The following is a 12,271-nucleotide window of genomic DNA, read 5'->3' as shown; positions in this document are numbered from 1 at the left end:
AAAGAATTAATCTAAAATAAATATGTGGTATTGACAATAAACTGATTAATACAAAGAATTAATAAAAACATAACTACTAAAATTACAATTATATTTCAATAAAATAATACAATCACTTATTATTAAAAATATCAATTATTTAACTCTTGAAATTATTATAATAAACATAGAACATATTAAATTCACACAATTAAACAAATTTCATTATTAATAATATCAAATATGATTATATTTATTTATTGTATTGTATTTAATACAAATAATATAAAATATTTATAAAATAGAAATGTTCAATTTGAATAATAAAAGATATTTGTCATTATATCATTTTGATTATTCATTTTAATTACACACTCTTATTGATTTAATTGAATAATGGTGTGTTAACAATTATTATGATTATTATTTGAAATACAAATGTTTTGAAGAATCAAATAACAATAATTTCATTTGTTTTTTGTCGTTTTTATTTTTGTTGTTTTATTTATTTTTGTGTTTATTGGTTTGTTGTTATTTATTTATTGTGTTATTAATAAACCATTTTAAAATTATTTATTTTTAATTTATTTAAATTATTTTAAACATCTCTTTACCCCCTTTTCATAAAAATATGAAGTTATGAGAAGATGATAAGATGAAATAGAATAAGTATGTTAATCATTATAAAATCATAATAAAATGATAGTTAATGAGAATGAAAGAATATGTTTTCTATTGTCAAATTAATTATCATTGCTTATTTTCATTTAAACATATTTCAATTAAATTAAATATGAACAAACCATATTCACTTTATTTTCTTAAACAATCATTTAATGTTAATATTTTAACAATCAAATTTTTCTAATTGAAATTTTAAGAAATATTTGATTTCATTGAATGATAATAAGAAAAGAAATAATAATCCTTTTCATTACAAATTCATACAAATAAATTAAAATAAATTATATAAATTTATTATATTCTAAAAATAAAAGAATAACAAAAAACAAAGAAAAGTGTAAAATAACTCAAATAAACAAATACAATGTGGTTTTGTTTATTACTTCTATTTATTTCATTTTGTAATGGTGAGTATTGTCAAAAAGTGGAAGGGAATGATATTGTAATCTATGAAAATACTTTTTGTACTGATTCTACTTTAACTTCAAAAGAATTAACAGGAGATTATACGAAATATTCATCAGTTATTATTTCAATAAATAATAATAATTGTGGAAAACTTTATTTTGGTTCAAGAGATAATACATTTAAAGCAAATAAAATTATTGTACGATTAGAAGAAGGAAATACTAATAATTATTCTCTCTTATTTATGAATATTGAAACAAACATTGAACTTGAATTAATTAAAAATTCTTATTCATTTGAAAATGTTCAATTTACTTTCTTTAATGGAAATAGTCCAACAAGAATAACTGGAGATGCTGATGAGTTGTTAGTTAGTGGAAATGATAATTATAATTATAATTATCATTTACCTATTCAACGTACTTACTTCAATTCAAATCCTATTAATTTAAAATTTAGTTCTAATTATGGTATACAATATTTAATATCATCATATGAAGGATCAATCAATCAATTAACACCAAAATCATCAAATGATAAATATTTCAGTCAGACATGTGATGGAATGGTTCGTTATTTTAGTTATAAAAGTATCGAAATTCATGATATAACAACAGAATGTAATCATCAATTTAAAAAAAAATGATGAAGATGATGATTTTAATTCATTTATTGTTACTACTACTGTATCTTTATCTAATTATATTTATCAAATATCATTATCAACAAATAATTATATTATTAGAAACAACTATGATTCATCAAAGACTCATACAGTATATACATATCCTAATCAATGGTTAAAATATGAATAAACAAATAAATAACATTCAAAATTTATAGAAAGAAAGAACCATATCAAATAATCAAATTCATTTTAACAATTGAAACATCAAATGAAGGAACAACATTAATTAAAGAAGTAGAAAATAATGATAAATCAATTTCAACAGTAATTATTTCTTCTTCAAAACAATTAACTAGTTTAACTAATATAGAATTTTCAAGAGCATCAACAAAGAAAAGTCAAATAATGATTATAGGAATGAAAGGAATAACATTAGATAGTATTGGATATAAGAATTGTAATATGATGATTTATAAAGAAATACAAGAATGTATTCAATGTGAAAAAGGATATTATTTAAATTCAAATAAAGAATGTCAATATAATTCACATTGTATTAAAACAAATAAACAAAGTCATTGTATTGAATGTGAATATGGATATTATTTAAATTCAAATAAAGAATGTCAATTATTACCAGATAATTGTGTTGCAGGATATAAAACATATTGTTATCAATGTAAAGAAGGATTTATTAAAGAAAATGGAGAATGTAAAGAAATTGATAATAAATGTAATAAATCAGAAAGAAATTATTGTTTAAAATGTTCAAATGGATATAAAATAGAAAATAATCAATGTAATGGAGATAAAGAAGATCAATGTTATTATGAAGGAAATAAATGTGTATCATGTTCAAATAGATATACATTAAACAATAAAAAATGTTCAAATAAAGAAAAGAATCAAAATGGAAAGAATGAAGAAATATATTGTGAAAATGGAAAATACATTGATAATAATAAATGTATAGAATGTTCAAAATCAGAAATATGTCAAACAAATGATATTGAAATAAAATGTAAATATGAAGAATATTTAGATAATAATAAATGTATAAATAAAACATGTGAAAAAGATATGATAAAAGATCAAAATGGAAAATGTAATAATAATATTCAAAATTGTTTAAATAAATCATATGTTAATGGAAAATGTGTTGAATGTTTAAATACATATTCACCTAATTTGAAGGGAGAATGTATTAATACAACAATAGAATATTGTGAAGAACAAAATACATATGGATGTAAAAGATGTGAAGAAGGATATTATTTAACAAAAGACATGAAATGTTTAAAATGTGATGATAAATGTGAAACATGTTATGGAACACCTACATATTGTATGAGTTGTTCTAATGATAAATATTTAAGAAATGATAAAACATGTCAATCAAATGAAGAATTAAATGAAACATGTTTACAAATATTAGCAGATGGAAGTGGATGTGGAATATGTAATAAAGGATATTATAGAAATGAGAAAGGATGTTCAAAATGTGAAAAAGAATGTTTAACATGTAATCAAAAAGATAAATGTATAAAATGTGGAGAAGGATATTTTATGAGTTCAACAGGAATATGTAAATCAACAACAACAATTAAAGGATGTAAAGGAGAAATAGATAAAGAATATGGATGTAGAGAATGTTTAACAGGATATTATTTAATAAATAAAGAATGTTCAAAATGTGGAAATAAATGTATAACATGTTTAAATGAGAAAGAATGTAATACATGTGAAGATGAATATATAATAATAAATAAAGAATGTATTCATTATTCAAATATTAATAAATGTAAAGAAACAAAAAATAATAAATGTTCAAAATGTTCATTTTGGTATGGAATCAATGAAGAAGGAACAAAATGTAATAAAGAAATCGTATGGTGGATGATAATGATAATTATCATCATTATACTTATTATCATCATTATAATAATTATAATTATAATAATAATGATTAATTACATTATAAAACGCAAAGAAAAGAAAGAACAAGAGAAAACAACAACAATATTTAAAATTTCACAATCAAATATCAAATTCATATCACTTGGAGATGGAATAATAACAAATAAAAAAGAAATAGAAATAGGAGAAGGAGAAGAAATTGAAGTAAATAAAGAAATCAGAGAATTAATATGTATTGGAAATGAAAATAAAGAAAAAAAGAAAATACAAATAAGTAGTAAAGAAGAAAATGAAAAATATTCAATTAGAATCAAACCAAATATCATTACAATTGAAGGAGGATATGCATGTGAATTTGAAATATTCATTACAATCAAATGTACTACTAAAATTAAAGAACAAATAATGATAATTAGTAAAACACTTAATAAAACACAAGAAGAAATAATTAAAAGTATTTCAATTAAAGGAGAAACACAAATATCAACACGACTTGATCCAGATGAAATAAAAGAAGAAAATAAAATAGGAGAAGGATCATTTGGAATTGTATATATAGGAGAATTTAGAGGAAATCAAGTAGCAATTAAGAAAATGAAACAAATTGATAAAGATGAAGATAAAATGAAAGAATTTGAGAAAGAAGTAATGATGTTAGATAAATTTCGAAGTGAACATATCATTCATTTTTATGGAGCAGTATTTATTCCTAATAAAATATGTATGATAACAGAATATGCAAAATATGGATCAATACAAGATTTAATTAATAAAAGAACAAACACTGAAATACCAAATAAAATAAGAATTAAATTCATGCTAGATGGAGCAAAAGGAATTTCATACCTTCATTCAAATGGAATACTACATCGAGATATTAAACCAGATAATTTTCTTGTTGTAACACTTGATGATAATATTGGAGTTAATTGTAAATTAACAGATTTTGGAAGTTCAAGAAACATTAATATGATGATGACAAATATGACATTCACAAAAGGGATAGGAACACCAAAATACATGGCACCAGAAATATTAAATCGAGAACATTATAAAATGGAATCAGATATATATTCATATTCAATAACAATGTTACAAATCATTACATGGGAAGATCCATTTCCTAAAACATTGTATCCACATCCATGGGATATTGCAAATACAATATCAACAGGTAAACGACCAACAATAATACAAGAAGTTGAAGAAGATATTAAAGAAATTATTGAAAAAACATGGAAACAAGAACCTAAAGAAAGAATAAGAATAGAAGAAGTAGTAAAAATGTTAGAAATAATTGAAAATAAAGAATGAAAAGAAACGTAAAAGAAATAGAATTAATATATTTCATTTAGTTCTATTAAACAATTTAATTTTATTAACATATTTTATCATTTCATTTAATTACAAATAAAGAAATGAACAATAAATAAATTAAAATAGAATACATTCATTCAAAATAACTATATAATAAACAAAATGAAAAATAGAAGAATAAAAATATAATAAATAACAAGAATGAATACATAATTATAAATTATAATATAATGAACTTGGTTTGATTATATTTGATAGAAATATTAATTGATTTATGAATGATAGAGATATTAATTAAATGATGTATTTGTTATTTTAATTTTATTATTGATATTGTTTTTATCTTCTTTTCTTTTAAATATAATTTTCATATTTATCATATAATTTAATTAATTTGTGAATTGAAGATACAATATCAGAAACATAACACAATTAATAAAATGAAATTAAACTTCTAATATCATTATTTATCATTATTTCTTTTATTAAAAATAAATAAATTATTGTTTAATTAATATGATTATTGTCATTCTTCACATTATTAAAATACATTGATGATGTTTAATGATATTTTATAAATCAATAAATTAAATGAAGAAGATTTAAATTGTAGAATATGAAATAAGAATAAAACAAAAGAGATGAAATGAATAATAAAAATGATAATAGATTTGATGATATAAATTCAACTAAACACATCAATACAATACTCTTGTATGTAGAGGATGATGAAATTAACAATAGTTTTAATAAAAAAAAACATCTTAAAATCATGAAATGATGAATATATAAATAAATATCATTAATTAGATTATTTTTTTATATTATTTTACTTTAGGTTCGAAGATAGCACAACAGAGACTCCACACAAAACCTTAAAATATTTCCATCTTCAAATCACCCAGTTATCATCTTATTATAGTGTTGCTATTGGATTGAAAAGACCTTACCCAATATTGCAAGAATAGCAGTGTTTATTATTTACAATGATGGAATATTATTGATAATAAAAGAATGGATATTTATAAAGTGGTATTATTACTTGTTAGGGTACAAAGCATATCTGATAATATAGGATTATCAAAGAAAAGGGGTCTGGCTTGATGCTAAAAAGAATATTAACTTATAGTAATATAGTAGTAATTTATATACTCTCCCTAAAATAATAAAATAAAGAAGAATTTTAATACTCATCAAAATCAAATAGAAATTAGATAATGAATATTTAAGCAATGGACGTTTAAATACTCTATTCCACATCAAATAAATGATAAAATGAAATTGTCATATTTCAACAACTAAAAGCTAAGAATAAACTAATATTTGATAAACAAAGAATCTTAAAGCAAAGGGATGGGATTAATCTCCCCTAAGCAAGGACAATAGAAAATAAAATTATTAACATTTAATTATTCCTTTTTTTAAATATAATAAAATGATTATGTTTTTTTAAAGCACATCCTACTTCCCTTCTGTATTTTACTTCAAATACTATCACACTTTTATGCTCTTTGTTCTTTGAATGAAAATGAAACTAGTAAAGCCATATATTCATTAAATTATACTTACGTTTTGGCAAAGATAGATCAGTATTATTTGTTAATATATAATTACAATATATTTCGATGTATTACTATAATCAAAAGTAAATGCTAATTCATTAAATTAATAAAAAATGGTTAATAAAGAAATTAATGAATTACAATATAATTATAATTAACAAATAATTATTAAGTTTTAATATCTTAGTCACTTAATATTACATTTATTTAAATGGTTGATACTAACAAAATAATATATTAATTTGAATGGGTATTTAATTATTTAATTGTGCTGGGCTTCGTCATTATGAAATAACTTTGATTCAAAGCCAAGAAGAATTTAAGAAAATTCAATTATTGTATAAGCTTTCATTTAAAAATTGTGATTTTATAACCATAACTTCACATATAAGTAAAAAATCTAAGAATCCTATACACAATTGCATATTACAAGTACAACAGCAAATAAAACTCTGATAGTTATACAATAAAAATAAAATATCTTTTTTATGAAAATATTATTAAGAAAGAACTTAACATATTATTTCTGTTTATTATATTTGATAATAGTATTTATCCAACTCTTAACCAACTTAATAATTTAATTTTTATTTTGAATATTCATTTTATTCAAATTAGTTAATCATCTATACAGATACACAACATTTATTTTATAACACTTCATTTAATTAATTGAGTAGTGTTTATAATAAATTTAGATAATTTATATTTCATTTCTTCAGTACTTGTTGTATGATTTATTATAGTTGTTTTATTATCAAAATAATTGACAAAAATAACGATATGAAAGTAGTTGTTTATTGATTAGTTAGTTTGTTCATTATACTTTTTTATTGATTACTATAAAAGCTATTTTATAAAGAAATATATATTTGTGTTATTATTAAAAGATTATTTAATTATTATGACACAATGTTTTAATTAAATCAATGAAACAAAGAGATAATTAAAAATGTTACTGTGGTTGGTTTTATTATAATATGTTTATTCTTTCACTTTGTTTATTCTCAATTATAAAATACATTGATTAACTAACACATAACCATAAAACAATAATACAATACAAAATTATCCAACAACCAAATCAATAAATGATATTGAATTGAATAATTCAATCAATAAAATACAACAATAAGTATATTATTGAATGACTTAATACAAAAAGAATAAAAGAAATTAAAGAAATGTAATAGAACCAAAAAAATGAAATAACTATATTATATCTCATTTATAAAACAATGAAAACATACTTTTTCAATTATTATCACTCTTCTTAATTATTTGTTTCTAACAATTGTTAAATAAAATGAATTTGAGTCTTTGTATAAAGAAGATGATAAAAAATAATAAAAAGAATTGATCAAAAAATTAAATTACTTATTTTGGGAAGTAATAAGATGATTTGTCATGGAAGTAAATTTGAGGATATAACTTGTTCTCTTTAACAATAGTATAAATTTGTTCTGGAATTGGATATTCAACTTCATCTTCTTTATCCTCTGGATTAGGGAATGAAATGTTAACAGCATCACATTTTGATGTATTAACAGTAGTATTACCATCAAGTGCTTTTTCAGATAAATGAACATTAACTGATTGTGACTTATCAATATTAACAGTTGGTGTTAATTCAATAACTCTAATATCAATTGAGTTACAATTAATAACTTCAACATATGAAACAATAGTATCACAAATTAAAGTAAGTTTCTTACATCCATCAACTGAAATACAATTAATCTTTCCATTAACTTTAACTGCTGAATTTTCACATTTAAATATATAAATGGAATCTTGGAAAGTACCATCAATTTCAATATTCTTATTACCATTATGATATGAAATGTCCCACTTATTAAGATTCTTTTCAATTTTTGGTGGTTTTTGAACTGTTGCTTTAGCTGTTGCTGGTTTTGATGTATTAGTAGTAACTTTCTTTGGTTCAAGTGGAACTTTATCTTCTGGTTTCATATTCTTAGTTTTCATATCAGCAGTAACATGTTTAAGTCCTCCAGAAATAGCTGTTCCTTTATTTAATTCTGCAAATAAACCAGCTGGATTTGCTTGTTGTTGTTTAATAACAACAGGTTTACTTTCTTCTTTTGGTGCTTCAGCCTTTGGTACAACAGGAGTAGTTTGTGCAGAAGCAATACCTCCTTTTGGATTCCAAGTAAGTCCAGTAGTATGATATTGTTTAATGTAAACAACCATTTCTTTTAAGAATTTAATGAAATTAAGTGCCCAATCATATTTATTTTGTTCTTTTCCTTTAGTAGCAACAAGAACTTTATTAGTATAAAATTCTGATCCTGGAATAAGATCTGCAACATATGGTGCTGGTGTTTTTTCAACACAAATCCATCCAAATACTGGAACAGCTTCTCCAATAGCACTAAGATAATTAATATATGGACTCTTGAAATTTTTATCTTTATATTCTCCAACAGCCATCATCTTTTCTGAAATTGGTTGAATCATTTTTTGGAATTCTTCTTGTGTTGGTTTTTGTGATTTTGCTGCTATTTCAATTATTCCTGATACTTGTTCTGCAACATTAAGGAATTCATTCATACATTTCCCAAGAACTTCATCAAATCCTTGTGCTGCTTCAACTTGTGGTTTAAGATATTCTTCAATAAGTTCTTTGAATGCTTGTACTGCTTTTGGAACATCACCACTTTCACTTGGTGAATTACTTGTACATGAATTAGTATTGCTAGTATTTTTTCCTTCTAATTTTTCTAATCTTGCTGTGACTGTTTCAAGTCTATTCATGACTTGAGCAAGAAGAGTTTTTAATTCTGCTTCAGTTGACATCAGATTATTTTATTATTTTCTAATTCAAGTTCCTTTTTGAACTTCTTTTTTATTTTTTAGTTTGACGTTCATATTTTTAGTTTTCTTTTTATTTGATAGTTAAATTATCACTTTTTTATTTCTTTTTATTATTTTCTTTTCAAAAATAAAAAAATTTTATTTAATTTTCCTTTTTTTTTAACAATGAAAATCATTTAAAGCTCTTCTTTGTTTTCGTCTTTCTTATCTTCTTCTTCTTTCTTATCTTCTTCTTCTTTCTTATCTTCTTCTTCTTTTTGTTTTTCTTCTTCTTTTTTAGCTTCTTCTGCCTTTTTTTCTGCTTCTTTAATTTCATCTCTCATTTTCTTTTCAGCAGCATTTCTTTCTAAAATAATTTTAGCTTCTTTTTCTGCTTCTTCAATATCATCAGTAATTAAAATATCATCATAGATAGTTCCTGCTTTAACTTGCCAAACATCAATTCCAATGTAAGCAAATGAATCATATTTATATAATTCTGGATCATAAACATAATCTGGATTTGCAATTTGTGGATGTACCCATTCTCCTTTATATGCTGGATTAGGAATTCTCTTTGGCTTCCATTCTCCTTTGTATTCTGGATTTTCAATTGTTGGTGCTTCCCATTCTCCATCATCTTCATCATTCCATTCTTCTGGTTTTTTAGCGTTAGGATCAACAATAGTTTTAGGAATATCATCCCATCCTTCTGGTTTCTTATCATTTGGATCATCAATTTCCTTTTCATCTACCCAATCAGCTGGTTTTGAGACATTTGGATCATCAATTTCTTTTGGTGCTAACATATCCCAATCTTCATCAAATTTTCCTTCTTGTTTTTCTACTCCATCAATTTTAACAACATATGTATTATTTGGTCTAATAATTAATGTGTATAAATGTGAAATATCATCTGATTCACATCTAATTTCTTTTCTAATTAAATTATTCTTTCCTTTGTAATTCATAATGACATGAGTTCTTTTTGATCCTCCACATACATCTGGTCCAAACATAATATTATATTCAGATTCTGGTGTAAATTTCTCTTCACTTTCAATTGATTTCTTTGGAAGTAATTTAATATATCCTCCTCCACAATCAATTCCTTGTTCAAATTTAAGATTATATTGAACAATTAAATCTTTATCTTTGTTACTAAACTCTTCATCAAGTTTAGCTGCTGCAATATAAAATTTATTGTCTTCAGATGTTTGAAGTCCTTTATTATTAGCATCTCCATACCATTTACCACTTACAATTTTAAATGGTCCAAGTGTCTTTCCTGATGCTGTAGAATCGATCCATTTGTCTCGATTCTCAAACGTTTCATGGAAGTAAACCTTAGCACTACTTAGTGCAATGAGAAGGAAAAGTGTAAACATGTTCTATTGTTTTCATTTCTTGAAGTTCTTTTTATTTTTTTCGCCACGTAACAACTCTGTGGCACCTTTTGAGCATATTTCTTTATTCTATTTTATTTCTTCATTTATTTTATTATTGACTTTGGTGTCAGGAGGTAGTGTGTTTATTAGATATTCTTTGGGTAATTATTCATTGTTGTAGAATAGGGATATTGTCATAAATTTTATTAAGAGAAAAAAGTGATAAAAGATAAGTTCTGACTATTTCAAAATCCAAAAAATAACATTTTATTAGTACTTTTTTTATTTCTTTTAGTTTCTTATAAAATGTTGAAATTTTAATAAAATGTTATATATATCAGATTATAGATGTAACAAAATTATTTTTTAAATTGCTTGCTTTTTTTACTTTGAAACAAAATAAAAGTATATCTTATTTTATTTCTTTTCAAATTACTTGAAATTACTTCATTTTACTGTTATGGGTATATGTTAATTCTAACAATTAAGAATAGAAAAAGAAAAGTAAAATAACAAAAGAGTTTCCTTTCTTAAATAATACAATTTAATATAATTTTACCATTGTTGAGTATGGTTTATCAATAAGTGAGTGTTTGGCTTTACTAATTAGATAAATACAAAATGTTCGGATGTGTATTTTATTATTCGTAACAAATTAGGTTGAAAGAATTAAGAGTCAATACTCATAATATTTTAAACTCTTTATATAAGACTTACCACTTTTATATAAGGTCTTTTTTGATAATTAAATAATTATTTATTCTAATATTTTTTAATGTAATATGAAAATAATTCAGACTAACATAAATATTTTTATCGGAGAAGAGAAATTTAATTTAATATTAAAGTTGAATAAAATTATTGAAAAACAATAAAATAAGAATAAAAAAAAAATTGTTATAAAAAGACTGTTTTTTAAGTCCATTTTTTTAAATTGAAAAGAACAAATAACATAAACTAAAGTAAATGGTTCAATTACCATATATAACGTAACAACATAAAATTTACATCAACTTTAAAGAATAATTAAAAAATAATTAAGTGAAAATAGAAATAACAAATTTAATTAAAATGTGTTTTTCATTGTTAACAAAATTTTTGGTAAAACATTATTCAACCTTTTTAATAAGTCTTTGTCGAATCCAAAAGGAGTAAGTGATGGCCATTCTACTAAAACAGAATTTGAATTTTCATGAATTAAAATATAAGGCACATTTTCCTTAATACAAAACTCTTCTTCTGTTTCTTTTTTAACAATTTCCTTAAGACTCTTTTGATTGGTTTCATCTTTATCTTGTTCATTTTTATTTTCATCTTTTTGTTGTTCAACCTTAACTTCACCTTTATTTGTTTCTTCTTTAATTTCTTCTTTCTGTTGTTCGTCTTTCTGTTGTTCATTTTTTGTGATTAAATCTTTGTTTATTTGATTAATATTATCATATGCTTTTTGGACGTCATCTTTACTTTTTAAAACCATGGCAGATTCAAATTTATTTGATAAAAGATCAAGTACTAAATCAAGACTAACATCTTCAAGTTGAGGAATTTTTCTTGGACGATCTTTTTTTTCACTA

At 22.6% G+C, this 12,271-nt stretch overlaps 4 protein-coding genes across 4 annotated transcripts in view, besides 27 other annotated features; 1 reads left to right on the top strand and 3 right to left on the bottom strand.

Moving 5' to 3' along the window:
* Positions 1–77: 77 nt before the first annotated feature.
* Positions 78–283: a sequence feature (AT_rich).
* Positions 284–445: 162 nt separating this feature from the next.
* Positions 446–578: a microsatellite.
* Positions 579–927: 349 nt separating this feature from the next.
* Positions 928–976: a sequence feature (AT_rich).
* Positions 977–1,027: 51 nt separating this feature from the next.
* On the top strand, positions 1,028–4,930 carry EDI_202940 (protein serine/threonine kinase, putative; the record flags this gene model as incomplete). Its single annotated transcript, XM_001741267.1, has 2 exons — positions 1,028–1,639; positions 1,919–4,930. The coding sequence occupies 2 exons, from the start codon at positions 1,028–1,030 to the stop codon at positions 4,928–4,930; spliced, it is 3,624 nt and encodes a 1,207-aa protein (XP_001741319.1).
* Positions 3,450–3,524: a sequence feature (AT_rich).
* Positions 3,596–3,666: a microsatellite.
* Positions 3,769–3,912: a microsatellite.
* Positions 4,845–4,957: a microsatellite.
* A 65-nt stretch (positions 4,958–5,022) lies between these two features.
* Positions 5,023–5,154: a microsatellite.
* An 83-nt stretch (positions 5,155–5,237) lies between these two features.
* Positions 5,238–5,310: a microsatellite.
* Positions 5,311–5,363: 53 nt separating this feature from the next.
* Positions 5,364–5,451: a sequence feature (AT_rich).
* Positions 5,452–5,716: 265 nt separating this feature from the next.
* Positions 5,717–5,765: a sequence feature (AT_rich).
* Positions 5,766–5,769: 4 nt separating this feature from the next.
* Positions 5,770–6,354: a repeat region.
* A 232-nt stretch (positions 6,355–6,586) lies between these two features.
* Positions 6,587–6,763: a microsatellite.
* Positions 6,764–6,960: 197 nt separating this feature from the next.
* Positions 6,961–6,999: a sequence feature (AT_rich).
* A 68-nt stretch (positions 7,000–7,067) lies between these two features.
* Positions 7,068–7,105: a sequence feature (AT_rich).
* A 72-nt stretch (positions 7,106–7,177) lies between these two features.
* Positions 7,178–7,206: a sequence feature (AT_rich).
* Positions 7,207–7,345: 139 nt separating this feature from the next.
* Positions 7,346–7,401: a sequence feature (AT_rich).
* A 211-nt stretch (positions 7,402–7,612) lies between these two features.
* Positions 7,613–7,707: a microsatellite.
* A 165-nt stretch (positions 7,708–7,872) lies between these two features.
* Positions 7,873–9,312, bottom strand: EDI_202930 (adenylyl cyclase-associated protein, putative; the record flags this gene model as incomplete). Its single annotated transcript, XM_001741266.1, has 1 exon — positions 7,873–9,312. The coding sequence occupies one exon, from the start codon at positions 9,310–9,312 to the stop codon at positions 7,873–7,875; it is 1,440 nt and encodes a 479-aa protein (XP_001741318.1).
* A 4-nt stretch (positions 9,313–9,316) lies between these two features.
* Positions 9,317–9,451: a microsatellite.
* A 2-nt stretch (positions 9,452–9,453) lies between these two features.
* Positions 9,454–9,480: a sequence feature (AT_rich).
* A 26-nt stretch (positions 9,481–9,506) lies between these two features.
* On the bottom strand, positions 9,507–10,697 carry EDI_202920 (Calreticulin precursor, putative; the record flags this gene model as incomplete). Its single annotated transcript, XM_001741265.1, has 1 exon — positions 9,507–10,697. One exon carries the CDS (start codon positions 10,695–10,697, stop codon positions 9,507–9,509), a length of 1,191 nt encoding a protein of 396 aa, XP_001741317.1.
* Positions 9,514–9,637: a microsatellite.
* A 254-nt stretch (positions 10,698–10,951) lies between the features above and the next one.
* Positions 10,952–11,035: a sequence feature (AT_rich).
* Positions 11,036–11,227: 192 nt separating this feature from the next.
* Positions 11,228–11,255: a sequence feature (AT_rich).
* Positions 11,256–11,438: 183 nt separating this feature from the next.
* Positions 11,439–11,491: a sequence feature (AT_rich).
* Positions 11,492–11,524: 33 nt separating this feature from the next.
* Positions 11,525–11,603: a sequence feature (AT_rich).
* A 115-nt stretch (positions 11,604–11,718) lies between these two features.
* Positions 11,719–11,770: a sequence feature (AT_rich).
* The window catches only part of EDI_202910 (Cleavage and polyadenylation specificity factor subunit, putative), a gene marked incomplete at both ends in the record, with an annotated part of 2,211 nt that continues 1,703 nt past the window's right edge, over positions 11,764–12,271 (bottom strand). Inside the window, one exon of the mRNA XM_001733497.1 lies at positions 11,764–12,271. This exon is cut by the window's right edge and continues 1,703 nt beyond it. Coding sequence (XP_001733549.1) covers positions 11,764–12,271 — 508 coding nt within the window.
* Positions 11,980–12,100: a microsatellite.

This window comes from Entamoeba dispar, genomic scaffold (assembly GCF_000209125.1).
Source record: "Entamoeba dispar SAW760 scf_1105229463659 genomic scaffold, whole genome shotgun sequence".
Lineage (NCBI taxonomy): Eukaryota > Evosea > Mastigamoebida > Endamoebidae > Entamoeba > Entamoeba dispar.
This window is presented reverse-complemented; position numbering and strand designations above follow the sequence as displayed.